This window comes from Heterodontus francisci, chromosome 18, assembly GCF_036365525.1.
Source record: "Heterodontus francisci isolate sHetFra1 chromosome 18, sHetFra1.hap1, whole genome shotgun sequence".
Taxonomy (NCBI): Eukaryota; Metazoa; Chordata; class Chondrichthyes; order Heterodontiformes; family Heterodontidae; genus Heterodontus; species Heterodontus francisci.
The window spans coordinates 88,983,443-89,005,839 of NC_090388.1; the positions used below are offsets into that span (position 1 = coordinate 88,983,443).

The following is a 22,397-nucleotide window of genomic DNA, read 5'->3' on the forward strand; positions in this document are numbered from 1 at the left end:
CCCGGGTTCAATTCTGGGTACTGCCTGTGTGGAGTTTGCAAGTTCTCCCTGTGTCTGCGTGGGTTTCCTCCGGGTGCTCCGGTTTCCTCCCACAAGCCAAAAGACTTGCAGGTTGGTAGGTAAATTGGCCATTATAAATTGCCCCTAGTATGGGTAGGTGGTAGGGAAATATAGGGACAGGTGGGGATGTGGTAGGAATATGGGATTAGTGTAGGATTAGTATAAATGGGTGGTTAATGGTCGGCACAGACTCGGTGGGCCAAAGGGCCTGTTTCAGTGCTGTATCTCTAAACTAAACATCTAAACAACTTTGAAAACCTTAGGAAAGTAATCCTAATGGAAGAATTTAAAAATAGTATCCCTTCAGGAATAAGGTCCCACCTGGAAGAACATAATGTTGGTAAAATAAGGGATGCTGCAGCAATGGTAGATGATTACGAATTGAGCCACAAAAACGGTAGTTACAGGCTCCATTTTAGAAACTTTCAGAGAAGTTGAAGCAATAGGACAGTTGATAATGCAAAGAGATTTTGTTTCATGGAGAGAAAGAGTAAAGGAGTGGATACTGGGAACCCTAAGAATTGTAAGAAAGATAGTCAGGAGACAAGGTTTGAGTCAAAAGGACCAATGTACACTTTTGTAATAAAGGAGGGCATAAAATATCAGAATGATGGAATTTAAACATAGAAAATAGGAGCAGGAGTAGGCCATTCGGCCCTTCGAGTCGGTTCCGCCATTCATTATGATCATGGCTGATCATCCAACTCAGTAACTTGTTCCCGCTTTCACCCCATATCCTTTGATCCCTTTAGACCCAAGAGCTATATTATGTTTTGGCCTCAACTGCTTTCTGTGGTAGCAAATTCCACAGGCTCACCACACTCTGGGTGAAGAAATTTCTCCTCATCTCAGTCCTGAATGGTTTACCCCGTATCATCGGGAACACCCTTCCTGCATCTACCCTGTCAAGTCCTGTTAGAATTTTATAGGTTTCTATGAGATCCCCGGTCACACTTCTGAACTCCAGCGAATATAATCCTAACCGACTCAATCTCTCCTCGTAAGTCAGTCCCGCCATCCCAGGAATCAGTCTGGTAAACCTTTGCTGCACTCCCTCTATAGAAAGAACATCCTTCCTCAGATATGGAGACCAAAATTGCACACAATATTCCGAGTGTGCCCTCACCAAGGCCCTGTATAATTGCAGCAAGATATCCCTGCTCCTGTACTCGAATCCTCTCGCTATGAAGGCCAACATACCATTTGCCATTTTTACCACCTGTTGCACCTGCATGTTTACCTTCAGCGATTGGTGTACGAGAACACCCAGGTCTCGCTGCATATTCCCCTCTCTCAGTTTATAGCCGTTCGGATAATAATCTGCCTTCTTGTTTTTGCTACCAAAGTGGATAACCTCACATTTATCCACATTATACTGCATCTGCCATGCATTACTCCACTCACTCAACTTGTCCAAATCACCCTGAAGCCTCTCTGCATCCTCCTCACAACTCACCCTCCCACCCAGTTTTGTGTCATCTGCAAATTTATTACATTTAGTTCCCTCATCTAAATCATTAATGTATACTGTGAATAGCTGGGGTCCTAGCACCCATCCCTGAGGTACCCCACTAGTCACTGCCTGCCATTCGTAAAAAGACCCATTTATCCCTACTCTTTGTTTCCTGTCTGCCAACCAATTTTCTATCTGTTGCAATACACTATCCCCAATCCCATGCGCTTTAATTTTACACGCTAATCTCTTATGTGGGATTTTGTCGAAAGCTTTCTGAAAGTCCAAATAAACCACATCTACTGGCTCCCCCTCATCAACTCTACTAGTTACATCCTCGAAGAATTCTAGTAGATTTGGAAAGCATGATTTCCTTTTCGTAAATCTATGCTGACTCTGTCCGATTCTGCCAATATTCTCTAAGTACTCTGCTATAAAATCTTTGATAATGGACTCTAGAATTTTCCCCACTACCGATGTCAGGCTGACTGGTCTATAATCCCCTGCTTTCTCTCTACCTCCCTTTTTAAATAGTGGGGTTACATTAGCTACCCTCCAATCTGTAGAAACTGTTCCAGAGTCTATAGAATCTTGGAAGATGACCACAAATGCGTCCACTATTTCTTGGGCCACTTCCTTAAGTACTCTGGGATGCAAAACCATCAGGCCCTGGGGGTTTATCAGCCTTCAATCCCATCAATTTCCCCAACACCATTTCGCTACTAATACTGATTTCTTTCAGTTCCTCTCTCTCACTAAGCCCTGTGTTCCCCAACATTTCTGGTATGATATTTGTGTCCTCCTTTGTGAAGACAGAACCAAAGTATGTATTTAGTTGGTCAGCTATTTCTTTATTCCCCATAATAAATTCCCCTTTCTGACTGTAAGAAGACATTTGTCTTCACCAATCTTTTTCTCTTCACATACCTATAGAAACTTTTACAGTCAGTTTTTATGTTCCCCGCAAGCTTGCTCTCGTACTCTATTTTCCCCTTCTTAATCAATCCCTTGGTCCTCCTTTGCTGAATTCTAAACTGCTCCCAATCCTCAGGTATGTTGTTTTTCCTGGCAAATTTATACACCTCTTCCTTGGATCTAATGCTATCTCTAATTTCCCTTGTAAGCCATAGTTTGGCTACCTTTCCTGTTTTACTTTTGCACCAGACGGGGATAAGAAATTGTCGCAGTTCATCCATGCACTCTTTAAATGTTTGCCATTGCCTATCCACCATCATCCCTTTAGGTAATGTTTCCCAATCCGTCATAGCCAACTTGTGCCTCATACCTTCGTAGTTTCCTTTACTATGATTCAGGACCCTTGTCTCAGAATCAACTACGTCACTCTCCATCTTGATGAAGAATTCTATCATATTATGGTCGCTCGTCCCCAAGGGGTCTCGCACAACTAGATTGTCAATTATTCCTCTCTCATTACACAATACCCAGTCTAGGATGACTTGTTCTCTAGTTGGTTCCTCAACGTATGGGTCCAGAAAACCATCCCATACACAGTCCAAGAATTCCTCCTCTGCAGTATTGTGACTAATTTGATTTGCCCAATCTATATGCAGATTAACGTCACCCATAATTACAGATGTTCCTTTATCGCATGCATCTCTAATTTCCTGTTTAATACCATTCCCAACATCACCACTACTGTGTGGGGGTCTATATACAACCCCCACTAATGTTTTTTGCCTCTTAGTGTTTCTCAGCTCTACCCATACAGATTCCACATCATCAGAGCTAATATCTTTCCTCACTATTGCATTAATTTCCTCTTTAACCAGCAATGCAACTCCACCGCCTTTTACTTTTTGTCTGTCCTTCCTAAATACTGAATATCCCTGGATGTTCATTTCCCATCCCTGGTCACCCTGCAGCCATGTCTCCGTAATCCCGACTATATCATACCCGTTTACTTTAGTTAGGCCACACTTAGAATATTGCGTGCAATTCTGGTCGCCACACTACCAGAAAGACATGGAGGCTTTGGAGAGGGTACAGAAGAGGTTTACCAGGACGTTGCCTGGTCTGGAGGATATTAACTATGAGGAGAGGTTGGATAAACTCGGATTGTTTTCACTGGAACGACGGAGATGGAGGGGTGACATGATGGAGGTTTACAAAGTTATGAGCGGCATGGACAGAGTGGATCGTCAGAAGCTTTTTCCCAGGGTGGAAGAGTCAGTTACTAGGGGAAATAGGTTTAAGGTGAGAGGGGCAAAGTTTGGAGGGGATGTGCGAGGCAAGTTCTTTACACAGAGGGTGGTGAGTGCCTGGAACTTGCTGCCGGGGGAGGTGGTAGAAGCAGGTACGATAATGACGTTTAAGAGGCATCTTGACAAATACATGAATAGGATGGGAATAGAGGGATACGGTCCCCGGCAGTACAGAAGGTTTTAGTTTACACAGACATCAAGATCGGCGCAGGCTTGGAGGGCCGAATGGCCTGTTCCTGTGCTTTACAGTTCTTTGAATATTCAAATTGTGGTTCCGTCGCCCAGTGGTTGGGGGCCGCCACAGAGCCTCGCCGCTGCCGGAGGTCCGGGCCGGTCCCGACCGCTGTTGAGGTCTGTGGTGGGCCTCATCCGGAGCCATCTTCAGCACCACCCCCCCTGCCATGGATCACGATGTCGAGGCTTCTTAAAATCCAGCCCTTAGAGAACTGCATGCAATTCTGGTCGCCATGTTACAGAGAGGATCTAGAGGCACTAGAGAGGTTTCAGAGACTAACAATGATGATACCAGAAATGCATGGGTATACATATCAGGAAAGGATAAACAAGCTGGGTCTCTTTTCTCTTGAAAAAAGACTGAATGGTGACCAGATAGAGGTCTTTAAAATTATGGAAGGTTTTGATTGAGTGGATACATAGAGAATGTTTGCTCTTGTGGGGAAGAGCAGAAGTAGAGGCCATCAATATAAAGAAATTCAAAAGGGAATTTGGAAGAAACTTCTTTACCCAGAGAGTGGTGAGAATTTGGAATTCGCTAGCAGAGGGAGTGGTTGAAGCGAATAGTACAGATGCAATTAAGGGGAGGCTAGACAAGCATACGAGGGAGAAGAGAATAGAAGGTTACAATGATAGATTTAGATGAGGAAAGATGAGAGGAAGCGCGAGTGGAACAGAAACATTAGCATGGACTGCTTGGGCTGAATGGCCTATTTCTGTGCCACACATCCTTTGTAATCCTGTGTAACCAATAAAATCACAACAAATTTCAAGATTAGGTGGATTTTTTAATTGCCACTTGCTCACATATTACAAATAAACTCACACCTGATTAGATTCACCCCATAACTCTACCTGCGTGCCACGTCTTACTTGAAACAAGGCTCCAGCCCCCAGAGAATGATTCATTTCGTACTCTGCTTGTAAATGTCAGGTGAGTTACATTTCTTGGTGTAAAGTGAGGAGCTGATTACCGATGCCCTGTATTGCAATGTTTATTGGGTCTACAGCCTCAGCCTTGGCAATGGTGTTTGTGTATATCAGAGATGAGCCAGTGCTGCCTTCAGCAAGACTGCATTCACAATGCCAGGGTCAGCTTCTCTGGAAGATTGTGCTGCACTAACTCAATGTACATTCTAAAGGATGCATCTCCCTCACAATCCACTTACAATGAGCCTCACACAGGACAAAACTCCTCATCCCTCTGATACACTGATCGGCAAGATCCCAAGTCCAGGCTAAGCTAACTGCAGCAATACAGGGACTGACATAATCGATCCTCTCGCTACAGATTAGTGCAGGGGTCAGCAACCCATGGCTCATTAAGGAGTTGTGCGGTTCCTGACCTTGATCGATCGAACGCATTTTTCAACCTGTTTGGAAGAAGTGAAGGTGTTGATAGGGCTGTGGCTATGCAGTTAACAGATCTACAGTGGCTGCTGTAATTTCACTTTACAAAACACATCACAGCACATTTAAACAACCTCAACAGAAAACTACAGGGAAAGGGAAACACAGCCCTCTCGCTTTTGGAAGAAGGATTTTCATTTGAGTGCAAACTAGCACTGCTTGTGAAAGACATCGAGAGAGATTCCCTTGCTCATTTCCCATCAGTGAACCAATTCAAAGAACAGGTAAACGATATACTTGACAAGGGAAGCCTAAAAGTTGTGATTCTGAAAGTCCAAGAAGCTTTTACAGGACATTTTCAGGGATTTAGAAAGGAAATGGCAACTTCACAATTTGTGTTCAAACCTCTTGAAGCAGACACCTTGGCACTCAATTTTTCAGTATTTTCAGGAGTGAGCCAAGCAAAACTAAAACTTAACCTGGCAGGTGTACACAACAAAGGTATGTAGGCGGCTAAATTCAGGGCCTTGGAAATCTAGAAAAGGAGAAATCTACCTTTGCACTTAACTGAGTTGGACTGATATACATCATTTAAACGAAAGACCAAACCGTTTTTGAAGCTTGGAATTCTTTGCCAGGCACTTACTGTACATTGAAGAAATATGCATTTGGCATTCTGTCCATCTTTGGATGTACTTAACTGTGTGAGCAAGTGTTTTGAAGTATGAATTTCATAAAAAAGCAAGTTGGGAAGCTAATTGAGCGATGAAAGCTTACAGTCCTACTTGAAAATGAAATCGACAGCACACTGTCCCGATACTGAACAACTCTCCAAAGAAATTCAACAGCAGAAATCACATTAAAGTAAAAGTTATGTTTTGCATCTATCTTCTTATTTTTTCAAGTATATGCCCTTCTCCCGTCTCTGTCTTGTTTTTCATTATTATTGATATTTGGGTAAGGCATTGCAGCTCTTAATATATTGCGTTTTTTACTAAATCAAAAAAATGGCTCTTCTTGTTATTAAGGTTGCTGAACCTTGGAGTAGAATGTTGATGGGAAGGTTTATTGTTGGGGAAAGTTGAAGGAAGCAGAATCATTTCTCCAATCTGCCACATACTGAGGCTGTGAAATAAGAGACTTGACAATGTATAGAATTCTAGTGCTGGTCAGGGTGGACTTGACTGGAGCAGCAGCCTCTAGTTTCAGGACTGCATCTGTTGCACAAGATGGTTAAGAGCTTCGTCTACCTGGAGATGGACCTCAAACAGCACATGCCAAGGATCACTTGTCAATTCTTGCCTTGTAGTAGGGAGCAAACATAGTCTTCCACATCTGCCTGATGAAGTGCTGGAGGCTGAGGAGCCAGGATAAAGCTGCTGGAGAGGCTGTGAGAAAAGGCAACAATAGGAACAGAACATTGAGAAATAAATGAGCAGTCAATTGTACTGATCTGATTGGCTATGAAACCGAAGACTAGTAGGAGTGAAAAGATTGGGAGAGAAGAGACTGCCGTCTATGTGGAGGATGGGGAAAAAGCCTCAACGCATTCCAAAAAGGATAAATACTTGAAAAGGAGAAATTGGTAGGTTTATGGGAACAGAGCAGGGGGTGGAACTGATTGGATAGGTCTTTCAGAAAGCCAATGGACCTGGTGGTCACACTCTACACAGGAGACCATCCCACGTGTTGGTCACTCTTTCCGAAGAATTTCCTGAGTTTCTTTGTTCTATTCTCACTATTAAATTTGAAATAATATTTACTTTCCCACAGTGATATCAAATATCCCTCAGTAAATTTACCTCTTAGACACCTTACAAAGCCAGAAAGCCCAAGTGTCTCCAGCCTTCCCCCACAACCCAGATTCGCAACACAAGTGATCAACTTTGTGACTTCTCTCTGCACTCCAACATTTAAATGTCTTCCTCGTGTCTTGGTCTCAGTACTCAGGGTGCAACTGTAGTAGTTAAACCTGGTCACCACGTACCCAAACATCCTCCAACACCGCAGATTAGTGTATCATACTACAGGGAGTAATGCAATAATTTAGGATCAGGAATTCAAAACTCAAAGTATTCAAGTGAAAAATAAAAATGCAAACAGCAAAACAATTACTGTTAGGCAAACTCTTGAATGAGGATGCCAGCTCCTCATTGGACTGGTGAGGCGATGAATTTGCCAGTGTGGGACAAAGCCACACAAAGTACAAGGTCTAGGATCATTCCAGCTTTGTGCGAAGTTAGCTGAAAACTCCGAGGGCAGCAGTTAGGTGCTGAATTAGCCATAGTGCCACTCGGCTTGTGGAGTGGAAAGGTCTGTGAAACAAAGGGCTCATTATCCAAGCCATTTACAAAACACAGAACATGGAACCGAGCAGGAGAGTGACCTCAGTTTGGCACTGGGCAATGGGTTACAGCCGACTTTCTTTTTATTCTTTTACGGGATGTGGGCATCGTTGGCTAGGCCAGCATTTGCTGCAAATTCCTAATTGCCTATTGGTGGTGGTGAGCTGCCTTCTTGAACCGCTGCAGTCCTTGGAGTGTAAGTACACCCACAATGCTGTTAGGGAGATACAGGATTTTGACCCAGTGACAGTGAAAGAACGGCGATATAGTTCCATGTCAGGATGATGTGTGGCTTGGAGGGGAACTTGCAGGTGGTGGTGTTCCCATGCACTGCTGCCATTATCCTTCTAGGTGGTAGAGGTCGCAGGTTTGGAAGGTGTCTTGATGAGTTGCTGCAGTGCATCTTGTAGATGGTACACACTGTTGCCACTGTGCGTTGGTGGTGGAGGGAGTGAATGTTTGTGGATGGGGTGCCAATCAAGTGGGCTGCTTTGTCCTGGATGGTGTCGAGTTTCTTGAGTGTTGTTGGAGCTGCACCCATCCAGGAAAGTGGAGAGTATTCCATCACACTCCTGACTTGTGCTTTGTAGGTGGTGGACCGGCTCTGGGGAGTCAGGAGGTGAGTTACTTGCCGCAGGATTCCTCACCTCTTAACTGCTCTTGTAGCCACAGTATTTATATAGCTGATCCAGTTCAGTCTCTGGTCAACGGTAACCCCCAGGATGTTGATAGTGATGGTAATGCCATTGAATATCAAGGGAGATGGTTAGATTCTCTCTTGTTGGAGATGACAATTACCTGGCGCTTGTGTGGCATGAATGTTACTTGCCACTTATCAGCCCAAGCCTGGATGTTTCCCAGGTCATGCTACATTTCTACACTGACTGCTTCAGTATTTGAGGAGTCGCGAATGGTGCTGAACATTGCACAATCATCAGCGAATATCCCCACTTCTGATGGAGGGAAGGTGATTGATGAAGCAGCTGAAGATGGTTGGGCCTAGGACACTATCCTGAAGAACTCCTGCAGTGATGTCCTGGGACTTAGATGATTGATCTCCAACAACCACAACCATCTTCCTTTGTGCTAGGTATGACTTCAACCAGCAGTGAGTTTTCCCACTGATTCCCATTGACTCCAGTTTTACTAGGGCTCCTAGATGCCATACTCGGTCAAATACTGCCTTGATGTCAAGGGCAGTCATTCTTGTCTTACCTCTGGAGTTCAGCTCTTTTGTCCATGTTTGGAACAAGGCTGTAATGAGGTCAGGAGCTGAGTGGCCCTGACGGAACTCAACTGAGCGTCAGTGAGCAGGTTATTACTGAGTAAGTGCTGCTTGATTGTGCTGTCAACAACACCTTCCATCACTTTGCTGATGATCGGGAGTAGTCTGATAGGACGGTAATTGGCAGGGTTGGATTTATCCTGCTTTTTGTATAAAGGACATACCTGGACAATTTTCCACATTGCCGGGTAGATGCCAGTGTTGTACCTGTGCTGGAACAGCTTGGCTAGGGGTGTGGCAAGTTCTAGAACACAAGGCTTAAGTACCAGTTCCGGAATGTTGTCAAGGCTCATAGCCTTTGCAGTATCCAGTGCCTTTAGCCATTTCTTGATATCACGTGGAGTGAATCGGATTGGCTGAAGACTGGCATCCGTGATGCTGGGGACCCCAGGAGGAGGTTGAGATGGATCATCCACTCGGCACTTCTGGCTGAAGATGGATGCAAATGCTTCAGCCTTATCTTTTGCACTGATATGCTGGGCTCCCCCATCGTTGAGGATGGGGATATTTGTGAAGCCTCTTCCTCCTGTTAGTTGTTTAATTGTCCACCACCATTCACAACTGAATGAGGCAGGACTGCAGAGCTCAGATCAGATCTGTTGATTGTGGAATCGCTTAGTCCTGTTTGGCATGCAAGTAGTCCTGGGTTGTAGCTTCACCAGGCTGACACCTCATTTTGAGGTATGCCTGGTGCTACTCCTGGCATTCCCTCCTGCAGTCTTCACTGAACCAGAGTTGATCCCCCAGCTTGATGGTAATGGTAGAGTGGGGGATGTGCTCGGCCATGAGGTTACAGATTGTGGTTGAGTACAATTCTGCTGCTGCTGATGGTCCACAGCACCTCATGGATGCCCAGTTTTGCATTCTTAGATCTGTTCGAAATATATCCCATTTAGCACAGTGGTAACGCCACACAGCACGATGCTGAGTATCCTCAATGTGAAGAGGGGACTTTGTCCCCACAAGGATTGTGCAGTGGTCACTCCTACCAAAACTGTCATGGACAGATGCATGTGCGACAGGTAGATTGGTGAGGACGAGGTCAAGTAGTTTTTTTTCCCTCTTGTTGACTCCCTCACCACCTGCCGCAGACCCAATCGGTAGTGGTGCTCGGTCAGTAGTGTTGCTACCGAGCCACTCTTGGTGATGGACATTGAAGTCCCCCTATCCAGAGTACATTCTATGCCCTTACTACCCTCAGTGCTTCCTCCAAGTACTGTTCAACATGGAGGAGTACTGATTCATCAGCTGACTGGGGGCAGTAGGTGGTAATCAGCAGGAGGTTTTCGTGCCCATGTTTGCCCTGATGCCATGAGAGTTCATGGGGTCCGGAGTCAATGTTCAGTGGTTCTTCACATACTCAACAACCAATCCCATGTGTGACATTGTGAAGAGGGGCAGAACCATAGAACCATAGGACACTTCCTACAAGTGTCACGCCAGGACTGCTGGCCTGCCTCCTACTGGCTGTCCTGAGAACAGCACCGTCAGAGCTCAGGGAAGGAGGTCTCCTGCCCGCATGTCTTTGGAGAAAGAAGATGGGAGAGAAGTATAAAGGTCAGCTACTGGAGCACAGGGGCTGTGTCACTCACCAGGGTCCAGTCTGACAATCAGCAGGTAGGCTAAAAGCATAGCCAAAAGCAACTTGCGAAGAGACACCAAATGCAGACACCTACAGGACAACCTCAGCACTTGCTGAATAGCCTTGAACAACGAGTTGTGTACTGCAGAGAGAGAGAGAGAGAGAGAGGAATAATGAGCTTTTATCATTTTCATAAAATCCAACCTAATCAATACATGGAGCATGGAAGATGGGAGTCTGGTCAAGAATGCGTTGGAATAGAGGTAACAAAAGCTTGGATGAGGGTTTCAGTAGCAGATGAGCTAAGGCAGGGGCAGAGTTGGCTGATGTTACAGAGGGGAAAATTGGTGGGCTTGGTGATGGTGCGAGTATGTGGCTGGAAGCTAACCTCGGGGTCAAATACAGGTTGCAAACAGTCTGGTTCAGCCTGAGGCAGCTGCCAGAGGGAGGGATGGAGTCAGTGATGAGAGAATGGAGTTTGTGGCAGGGACTTGGGATGAGGACTGAGAATGTCTTCCCAATATTTAACTGAAGAAAACTGAGGCTCATCCAATACTAAAGTCGGACAAGCAGCTTGGAAAATGAGAGACACTAGAGGGGTTGAGAGAGGTGGTGGTGAGGTAGAGCTGAGGTGAGAATGACACAACTGACATTGTGCTTTCAGATGATGTCGCAGAGTGACAGGAGATAGATGAGAAATAGGAGGGGCCAAGGATAGATCCCTGGAGGGGGAGGGGAGGACTCCAGAGGGAGCTTGCAAGGCCAAAAGCATCAAGGGTGTGATTTTTAAAGAGGGGGTGATGAACACAGATTTGAAGGAGAGAGGGACAACACCTGGAGAGAGAACCATTTCCAATAATAGGAATAGGATCGAGGGAGCAGGAGGTGGGTCTCATGGACAAGAGGAACTGAGAGAGAGCATGAGAGGAGATGGGAGAGAAACTACAGAGATACGAGTTCAGGGCTCGGGCAGGTGGAAGCCTAGAGAAGTTTGGCCTGGTGGGCTAGTGGAAGGGAGGGATGTGGCAGAGGCATGGGTTCATGAGTTCCTCGCATTTGTTGTTGGAGGCGAGAGGGGAGGGGAAAGGAAATAAAGGCGAGATGGGTGGGGTGGGGGTAGGGAGAAGGCAGAGGGGGCCGCCAGGGAGGGCAAAAGGGGGCAGAGAGAGGGCAGAGGAGGCGGGGGAGGGCGGAGGGGGGCAGGGTGAGGGTTTGAGGATACTGCTGATAGTGGGGAAGTGAAGCTAATGGTAATATTTACTCTTCAGGATGATCCTGGGAATAATTATTGATTGTCCTTTCCTGAGGTTGTTAGCTCAGTACTTAAGTGTCTCTATAGGAGCCGATTTATTCTGTAGCATAGCAGTGTTAAATGATGGCAAGGACGGACAAACACTCTGCTGCCGTGTGAAGCACCTCTTTCTGTCATACACACAAGGCAGCGTTGTGTTTGTGTGTGATTTTCATTAGCCTGCTGATAGCTCACCATGAAGACTAGAATGGTCTGGAGGACTGTTGGCACCAATTAATCTGGGTCCCTGGATTGGTCAGCACTCTTGGGAGTGCAGGGAAAAAGGGCAAAGAGCCTTATGGGAGGTCAGCAGCTACAGTGTTGCTGGGTGCAGATGGACACAGTTACACAGGAACTCAGTGGGGCAGGAAAGCTGCTGTGGAAGGCTCAAAATATCAACAGTTACCTCGATTTCTGTGCTGGCTGGAGCCTGCTGGAACTTGGCTCTTGCTGTCTACTGACCATTGCTCCAGCTTCTGGGACCTTCTACGCTCCACAACTTGTAGCGCTAATCCCCTCTGCTTGTCCGTCAGCAACGCCGTGTCCAGGATCACCTCTTCAGCCTCTGCGTAAAGCCCAAGTGGCAGCAGCACATGGAGCAGGTACAACTCCAGCACCAGCTCTGGACCATAACCCAGGGCACTCGGGCTCGTCCAGCACTTCAGCCAACTGCCCACTATCTGTTGCATCCGTCCTGGCTCTCCAACTTTGCTGTATAGAACGATGCTGCCACACACACACACACACAAAACTTCATCAGCTTCAAATGTTGCTAATTTCAGAGGCCGAGCTCACATGCTCAGGACTTTACAGCCCAGGAATTGCTGCTGTAATATCAGGAAGAACTCACAAGCATTCAACAGATACAGGAGAAGATCATCTGCTTCATTGAAAGAAAAACAGAAAATGCTATAAAGACTCAGCAGGTCAGGCATCGCTCATGGGAGGTAAAAACTGTACAGGACAGGTACAGCATGGGGTTAGATACAGAGTAAAACTCCCTCTACATTGTCCTATCAAACACTCCCAGGACAGGTACAGCATGGGGTTAGATACAGAGTAAAACTCCCTCTACATTGTCCTATCAAACACTCCCAGGACAGGTACAGCATGGGGTTAGATACAGAGTAAAACTCCCTCTACACTGCCCCCATCAAACACTCCCAGGGAAAAAAAGGGTTAGATACAGAGTAAAGCTCCCTCTACAAAAAAAAAACGGGGGTTAGATACAGAGTAAAGCACCCTCTGCACTGTCCCCATCAAACACTCCCCAGGACAGGTACAGCATGGGGTTAGATACAGAGTAAAGCTCCCACTACACAAGAAAAAAAAACAGGGGTTAGATACAGAGTAAAGCTCCCTCTACACTGTCCCCATCAAACACTCCCAGGAGAGGTACAGTACAGGGTTAGATACAGAGTAAAGCTCCCTCTACACTGTCCCCAACAAACATTCCCAAAAAAAAAAAAAAAAAAAAAACGGGGTTAGATACAGAGTAAAGCTCAAAAAAAAAACGGGGATTGGCTGCTCTCTGATTTGGGAGCCTGAGTGCATCAACGAGGTGCAGCTGACTGTAGCTGTGTGCAGAGGTTGGAGGCTGCAGGCTGTGTGACTGCTGCAAGAGGGAGAGACTCAAACTGAAACAAAAGTTCTTTCCAAATTTCAACAAAGGAAGGAAGGCAGAGAACTGGAAGAACTGGAAGCTCTTTTGTGAGTTTGCTTGGTACTGAAAGTCTTTTTCATTGATTGTTGGGGGTGGGGAAAGAAGAGACCTGAAGACCTTGGGTGGGGCTGTATTGTTCAATAGGGAGCTCCTGTGTTTAACATCTTTGGATAGGGAGCTCCCTCCCCAGCCCAACTACTAAGTCTGGGACAGCTGGAGCTGCCCAGGTGAACAGACTTATTATCTGAACATCGAAGGAGGTGTGTGCCTTGGCAGCTTACAGCTGACCCAGGTAAAGACATCACCCCACCCTCCCAACTGGAAGACCAGCTACAAGACTTGTGCAATACTAACAAAGACTGATTCCTCTTGGCCTTCCTCTCCCTCAGCCTCTTCCCCTGTGCTACATCCTTTAAGTGTTGCATTTTTGATTTATTGTATTTGCTCTTTTCTTTTTTTTTGCTCTCAACACAGTTCCTGTAACTCTTCTACCCCATGACTTCTCAGTCCTCTCCGGTGGCGGGGCCCTCCTATGCTGCAGCAGCTGCGACAGCTGCTCCTGTGGCCCCGTCACCATTTAAAATCTTAACATCAAAGCATGGGGTGAAGAGTTACACCCATCCTAATATGACTATTGAGGCTTATGTTAAGGCAATGGCCGTGGTTGTTGGCCCCTCGGCCATTGTTGCAGCCTCAAAGATGTATGGGAAGGCTGTGTTCTTCCTGAAGACCGAGCGGGCTGTGTCCCTCGCCCTAAGTACGGGGCTCACAGTGGGTGGGATTTTCCTGCCAGTGGACCCTCTGGGGGCCACTGCACATCGGGTAATCTTGTCGAACGTCCCACCCTTCATTCCTGATGAGCTCCTCCTCCCCCACCTACACCATTTGGAGGAAGTGAGGTCAGAGATCACCCCAGTCCCGCTGGGTCTTCGGGAGCACAGCCTCCGACATGTCTACTCCTTCCGCCGCCAGCTATTCATGCAGCTGGCGCAGGAGGAGGTCTTGGAGGGCCACTTCAGTATAGAGTTCCAGGGGACGGCCTACCGCGTCTTTTGGACCTCGGATGGAGCGCGGTGCCATGTCTGCAAGGGGGTGGGGCATGTTCGTAAGAACTGCCCCAACCTCCCGGCGCCAGCTCCACCTCGGCGTCCCAAGGTGGTTCCACAGCACCTCCTCCCACTCCCCCCACACATCCAATAGACACCGCTCAGTCGGTTCCGGGGGCTGTGGTTTTCACAGCCTCCGGCGGGGAGGGGAGCATCCGTCTGAGTGGAAGGAAGAGGCGGGGAAAAAAGAAACATCATGAGGCGCGTCCCCTGGACACTTTGACACAACCCAAGCCTGAGCTCAGCCCAAAGCCCATTCCCATGGAATCCACCTGTCCCAGGGCTGAGCTCAGGCCCAGGGTGACTAAAAAGGAAAAAAAGGGTGCGGAGGCGGAGGCCTCTGATGACATGGAGGTCTCTAAGCCTCCGCGCCCTAGTGGGAAAAAGAGGAGAAGGCACCCCTCTACAGAAATAACACAGGGACCTGAGGTGCAGGGCCCATCTGTTGGAGGAGAGCTGTCTCCTGTTTCGGGTCCTCAGGCTCCCCCTACCGCCACCACCAAGGCTACAAAGTCCGGGCAGGAGCTCCCTATTCCTCGGGATGGAGGGGAGGGGAAGGCCCCGGTACATGAGGCCCCTCCTGAAGGAGTAAGTGGGGCTCTGCTTGTTGTGGGGGAGCCTGGGGACGCAGCCCATTCTGCCACTGCTACTGGGTCGGGTGCCCTGAATGAAGGGGAGGGCGACGCCCCAGAGGGTCAGCCCTCCCAGCCGGAGTCCACCACCAACCAGGAGACACCCGACCCGGTGAAAACTGAAAATGCTGCCCCATCTGCTGGGCCGGTGGGTGCTGGCGGAGCGGGAGATGGCCTCCTCTCGCCGCCTCCAGTCTCGGCTCCGGCTGGTTTCCTGGAGTCCGGAACTTCTGTCTCCCCTGGACCAGTCATTGGCCTGGGGATGGAGGTGGAGGGGGGTCCTGAACCGCTGGTGCCTACAGGCTCCAGTTTCACAATAGAACCCAGAGAGGACTCCTCCGCCATCGATCCTGGGGGTGGGATCGTGACGGAGGCGGGACCAGCTGGCGCGGCCGGGACGTCCGCCCCACAGTGTGTGGTGGATGTGTCGGCCGCTGGCGGTGACGACCCGGAGGAGGATGGGGATTCGGTGCGGGGCACGGAGGATGATCTTGATTCCATCGCCAGTGAGGTGGTGGAGTCCCTCGTGCCTCCCACCGAATCTCCTCTCATCCCCACGGCGGAACTCCGGGATTTCCTCGCGGCTTGCAGAGGTTGCCGCAATAAAGTTCAGCTGGCCCTCGACCGTTGGTCGAATCTGGCGCTGATCATCCAGTCCGTCCGTGCCGCCCTTAAGATAGCGGGCAAGCGCGCGGACGTGAAACTGGTTGAGAGGCGCCGTTTTAATGTGTTCCTCAATGGGTTGCTGGGGGAGTGGAGGGCCAGGTGCACTTCCACTCCCTCCTCACAGTGAGCTGTTGGTGACGGGTTTTACGTACCTTTGACATGAAGATAACCATAGCCAGCCTCAACATCAACGGCAGCAGAGGGGCTCACCGCAGATTTCACAATCTCTCAGTCCTTAGGGAAGGGAGATACGCGGTGAGCTTTCTGCAGGAAACCCACACCGTTCCGGGAGACGAAGCCACCTGGCTCCTGGAGTGGCAGGGTGGGGTCTACATGAGTCACCTCACCCCTATTTCTAGTGGGGTGGCTATCTTGTTGGCCCCGACTTTTCAGCCGGAGATCTTGGGGGTCAAGGAGCTAGTGCCGGGCCGCTTGCTCCACCTCGCCGTTCGCCTGGGTAGCGTGCCGCTCCACCTTGTGAACGTGTACGCGCCCAGGCCCGGCGCGTTGCAAGCGCGCTTCTTTGAAGAAGTGTCCGCTCTCTTGAGCTCCATCGATAGCGGCGAGTGCATCATCCTCGGGGGGGATTTTAACTGCACCCTCGAGGTGGGGGATCGCTCCGGTCCCCAGCGCGGCCAAGCGTCGGTGGAGAAGTTGAGGGGACTGATCAGCTCCCTTAACTTGGTGGACGTCTGGCGGAATCTCCATCCCGACTCCAGCGCCTTCACGTGGAGGTCTGGAGGAGGGGGGTCGCGAATCGACCGCCTCTACATTTCGCAGGCGTACGTCTCCCGTGTCTCGGCGGCCTCCATGCGGCTGGTGCCGTGCTCGGACCACCGCCTGGTGTGGGCGGAGTTCACTCCGCTCCGCACGCGGGCGGGGTCTGCGTACTGGCACTTTAACAACCGGCTGCTGGAGGACGTGCGATTTCGGGACTCGTTCTGTCGATTCTGGGCCGACTGGAGAAGGAAGCAGGGGGGCTTCCCCTCCTTGAGGCTATGGTGGGATGTGGGCAAGACTCACATCCGCGTCTTCTGTCAGGAGTACGCGAAGGGGTCGACCAAGAGGCGGGAAGCCGAGGTCGGGCGCCTTGAGAGGGAGGTGCTCGACTTGGAATCCCGCCTCGGTCATGCCGTCGCGGACCCGGCCCTGTGGCAGGCGTACAAAGAGAAGAAGGGCGCGCTGAGGAACCTGCAGCTCATAGGGTCCCGAGGCGCGTACGTGAGGTCGCGGATCCAGATCCTGGAAGATTTGGACCGCGCCTCACCCTTCTTCTACTCGCTGGAAAAATGGCGGGGGGTCCGTAAGCAGCTCGTCGAGCTGCTGGCCGACGACGGATCCTCCATCACGGATCCGGAGGGAATGGGCCTCCTGGTCCGGACGTATTACAGTGCGTTGTTCTCTCCGGATCCGTCCAGCGAGGATGCGTGCAGAGTTTTGTGGGAGGACCTGCCGCAGGTCAGCCCGGAGGGCGCCGAAGGATTGGAGGCTCCGCTCACGTTGGCGGAGCTGACTGGCGCCCTCCACCAGCTCTCGAGGGGCAAATCCCCAGGGCTGGATGGGTTGACCGTGGAGTTCCTCAGGGCGTTCTGGGACGTCCTGGGGGACGATTACGCGCGGGTCCTGGGGGAAAGCCTGGCGACCGGGGAGATGCCCCTCTCGTGGCGCAGGGCGGTCATCGTCCTGCTGCCGAAGAGGGGCGATCTCCGCCTGCTTAAAAACTGGCGTCCGGTCTCCCTCCTCAGCACGGATTATAAGATCTTTGCCCGGGCTATGTCTACCCGCCTGGGCTCCGTGCTGGCCCACATGATCCACCCCGACCAGTCCTACACGGTCCCGGGCCGGTCCATCCAGGACAACATCCACCTGGTCCGGGACCTGATCCATCTTTCCCAGAGGACTGGTCAGTCGGTCGCCTTTCTCTCCCTCGATCAGGAGAAGGCGTTCGACAGGGTGGATCACGATTACCTTTTCGGGACTCTGCGCGCTTTCGGACTCGGGCCGCATTTCGTGGCCCGGGTCCGACTTTTATACGCCGCCGCAGAGTGTCTAGTCAAAGTTAACGGGTCCTTGACGGCGCCCCTTCGATTTGGGAGAGGAGTGCGTCAGGGGTGCCCCATGTCCGGCCAATTGTATACCATCTGCGTGGAGCCCTTCCTGTGCCTGCTTCGCAGGAGGTTGACGGGATTGGCTCTGCGCGAGCCGGCCATGCGGGTCGTCCTCTCGGCTTACGCCGACGACGTGCTCCTCGCAATCACAGATCCCGTTGACTTGCGGAGGATGCGCGACTGCCAGCAGACCTTTTCTGCCGCGTCCTCCGCGAGGATCAATTGGGAGAAATGTTCCGGACTCCTGGTTGGTCAGTGGCGGGTGGACTCCCTGCCGGAGGAGATGACACCTTTTGCGTGGAGCACCACGCACCTCCTCTATCTGGGAGTCCACCTTAGCCCCGCTAAGGAAGCCTGGCCGGCAAACTGGCAGGAGTTGGAGGCGAAAGTCACCGCTCGGCTGGGGCGCTGGACAGGACTGCTCAGAGTGCTTTCCTACAGGGGCCGAGCGTTGGTCATAAACCAACTGGTGGCCTCCATGCTGTGGTACCGGTTGGTCACTTTGGCCCCGCCCCCTGTATTTGCCACCAAGATCCAGAAGAAACTCGTCGATTTCTTCTGGGGCAAGAGGAAACACTGGGTCTCTGCCGCGGTCCTGAGTCTCCCGATCGAGGAGGGCGGTCAGTCGCTGGTGTGCGTCCGCACCCAGGCTGCGACTCTCCGCCTTCGGACCCTGCAGAGATACCTGTACGTCGAGCGTCCTCCCAGATGGTGTGCGCTGGCGACGTATTTTTTCCGCCAGTGTCACTGCCTTCAAGACGACACGCAGCTCCCGGTGGAGTCCGTTAGCCGCGCCTCTCTGAGGGAGTTGCCTGTCTTTTACCGGGATCTTTTCCGAGTCTGGAACATGGTCGCCTCCAGTCAGGGCGCTCCCCCGCCGGCGGAGGAGAGCGCCTCGGCTGTCCGGGCGGCCGACTCCGGGGACGGTCCGGCGGGCGGAGGAGTAGCCGAAACCCCCGGGACGCCCCTCACTGCGGGTGGCGAGGGGGCTCGGGAGTGCGGAGCGATCCCGGCCGAGCTGACTCCCGCTCGGCCGGAACTGCTCATCGGACCCAGGCCCCGAAACCCTCCTCGGGAGCCGGTCCCGCACAACCCGAGCCGCCTCTCGGAAATGCCCTCCGTGCCATTCCAATCGGCGCGGAGGGGTTTCCTGTACGGGCTGCTCCTGCACACTCTCCACTTCCTCGCCCTCGTCAGCCGGCCGGACACGCCCTGGCGGTCCGCGTTGCCATCTGGCGGCGAGGGGAAACCCCGATGGAGGTCTCTCTACGCGGGAGTCTTCCCCCTTTACATCGGGGACCTGGGGTGGAGGGTGCTGCACAGAGCAGTCCCGTGCAATAGGCTTTTAAGTAGGTTCACGGACTCCCAGGCCACCTGTACTTTCTGCGGCCTGGACGAGTCCGTGTTCCACATTTATATGGAGTGTGCGAGGTTGCAGCCCCTATTTGAGTATCTGAAGGGGCTGCTCCTCAAATTCTGGCTGCACTTCAGTCCCACGCTCCTGATCTTTGGGCACCCGGTGCGGAGGGGCTTGGGCCGGTAGGAGGATCTCCTCGTCGGTCTGCTCCTGGGCCTGGCCAAGGTGGCAATTCACAGGTCCAGGTTGCGGGCCGTCGGGGGGTCCGTCCTCCCCGATTGCCTGCCCCTCTTCCGCGGTTACGTTCGCGCCCGGGTGTCCCTGGAAAAGGAGCATGCGGTGTCCGCCGGTACGCTTGAGGCCTTCCGCGACCGGTGGGCACCGCAGGGACTGGAGTGCATCGTCGACGCCGAGAATGGCATTTTAATTTGAGTTTTTTGTTTATTTATCTGTTTTAATAAAGTTATTTTAAAACTGTAAATATGTACATAAAGGGGGCCTGAGGGATAAAGGCCCCCTCGATGTGAAAAATATAAAAGGGGCCTGGGTATAAAGGTCACCTTATAAAAAAAAAAAAAAAAAAAAAAAAATGGGGTTAGATACAGAGTAAAACTCCCTCTACACTGCCCCCATCAAACACTCCCAGGGAAAAAAAGGGTTAGATACAGAGTAAAGCTCCCTCTACAAAGAAAAAACGGGGGTTAGATACAGAGTAAAGCACCCTCTGCACTGTCCCCATCAAACACTCCCCAGGACAGGTACAGCATGGGGTTAGATACAGAGTAAAGCTCCCACTACACAAGAAAAAAAAACAGGGGTTAGATACAGAGTAAAGCTCCCTCTACACTGTCCCCATCAAACACTCCCAGGAGAGGTACAGTACAGGGTTAGATACAGAGTAAAGCTCCCTCTACACTGTCCCCAACAAACATTCCCAAAAAAAAAAAAAAAAAAAAACGGGGTTAGATACAGAGTAAAGCTCAAAAAAAAAACGGGGATTGGCTGCTCTCTGATTTGGGAGCCTGAGTGCATCAACGAGGTGCAGCTGACTGTAGCTGTGTGCAGAGGTTGGAGGCTGCAGGCTGTGTGACTGCTGCAAGAGGGAGAGACTCAAACTGAAACAAAAGTTCTTTCCAAATTTCAACAAAGGAAGGAAGGCAGAGAACTGGAAGAACTGGAAGCTCTTTTGTGAGTTTGCTTGGTACTGAAAGTCTTTTTCATTGATTGTTGGGGGTGGGGAAAGAAGAGACCTGAAGACCTTGGGTGGGGCTGTATTGTTCAATAGGGAGCTCCTGTGTTTAACATCTTTGGATAGGGAGCTCCCTCCCCAGCCCAACTACTAAGTCTGGGACAGCTGGAGCTGCCCAGGTGAACAGACTTATTATCTGAACATCGAAGGAGGTGTGTGCCTTGGCAGCTTACAGCTGACCCAGGTAAAGACATCACCCCACCCTCCCAACTGGAAGACCAGCTACAAGACTTGTGCAATACTAACAAAGACTGATTCCTCTTGGCCTTCCTCTCCCTCAGCCTCTTCCCCTGTGCTACATCCTTTAAGTGTTGCATTTTTGATTTATTGTATTTGCTCTTTTCTTTTTTTTTGCTCTCAACACAGTTCCTGTAACTCTTCTACCCCATGACTTCTCAGTCCTCTCCGGTGGCGGGGCCCTCCTATGCTGCAGCAGCTGCGACAGCTGCTCCTGTGGCCCCGTCACCATTTAAAATCTTAACATCAAAGCATGGGGTGAAGAGTTACACCCATCCTAATATGACTATTGAGGCTTATGTTAAGGCAATGGCCGTGGTTGTTGGCCCCTCGGCCATTGTTGCAGCCTCAAAGATGTATGGGAAGGCTGTGTTCTTCCTGAAGACCGAGCGGGCTGTGTCCCTCGCCCTAAGTACGGGGCTCACAGTGGGTGGGATTTTCCTGCCAGTGGACCCTCTGGGGGCCACTGCACATCGGGTAATCTTGTCGAACGTCCCACCCTTCATTCCTGATGAGCTCCTCCTCCCCCACCTACACCATTTGGAGGAAGTGAGGTCAGAGATCACCCCAGTCCCGCTGGGTCTTCGGGAGCACAGCCTCCGACATGTCTACTCCTTCCGCCGCCAGCTATTCATGCAGCTGGCGCAGGAGGAGGTCTTGGAGGGCCACTTCAGTATAGAGTTCCAGGGGACGGCCTACCGCGTCTTTTGGACCTCGGATGGAGCGCGGTGCCATGTCTGCAAGGGGGTGGGGCATGTTCGTAAGAACTGCCCCAACCTCCCGGCGCCAGCTCCACCTCGGCGTCCCAAGGTGGTTCCACAGCACCTCCTCCCACTCCCCCCACACATCCAATAGACACCGCTCAGTCGGTTCCGGGGGCTGTGGTTTTCACAGCCTCCGGCGGGGAGGGGAGCATCCGTCTGAGTGGAAGGAAGAGGCGGGGAAAAAAGAAACATCATGAGGCGCGTCCCCTGGACACTTTGACACAACCCAAGCCTGAGCTCAGCCCAAAGCCCATTCCCATGGAATCCACCTGTCCCAGGGCTGAGCTCAGGCCCAGGGTGACTAAAAAGGAAAAAAAGGGTGCGGAGGCGGAGGCCTCTGATGACATGGAGGTCTCTAAGCCTCCGCGCCCTAGTGGGAAAAAGAGGAGAAGGCACCCCTCTACAGAAATAACACAGGGACCTGAGGTGCAGGGCCCATCTGTTGGAGGAGAGCTGTCTCCTGTTTCGGGTCCTCAGGCTCCCCCTACCGCCACCACCAAGGCTACAAAGTCCGGGCAGGAGCTCCCTATTCCTCGGGATGGAGGGGAGGGGAAGGCCCCGGTACATGAGGCCCCTCCTGAAGGAGTAAGTGGGGCTCTGCTTGTTGTGGGGGAGCCTGGGGACGCAGCCCATTCTGCCACTGCTACTGGGTCGGGTGCCCTGAATGAAGGGGAGGGCGACGCCCCAGAGGGTCAGCCCTCCCAGCCGGAGTCCACCACCAACCAGGAGACACCCGACCCGGTGAAAACTGAAAATGCTGCCCCATCTGCTGGGCCTGTGGGTGCTGGCGGAG

General features: G+C 51.0%; 1 protein-coding gene across 1 annotated transcript in view; it reads right to left on the reverse strand.

Moving 5' to 3' along the window:
* Positions 1-4,736: 4,736 nt before the first annotated feature.
* pex26 (peroxisomal biogenesis factor 26) overlaps positions 4,737-22,397 on the reverse strand; it is a 45,770-nt gene continuing 28,109 nt past the window's right edge. Inside the window, exons 3-5 of the mRNA XM_068050076.1 lie at positions 12,229-12,548; positions 10,542-10,673; positions 4,737-6,707 (exon numbers count right to left, since the gene is read on the reverse strand). Of these exons, the coding sequence (XP_067906177.1) occupies positions 6,604-6,707; positions 10,542-10,673; positions 12,229-12,548 (556 nt within the window). The 3' untranslated portion in view covers positions 4,737-6,603. The remainder of the gene's footprint in view (positions 6,708-10,541; positions 10,674-12,228; positions 12,549-22,397) is intronic.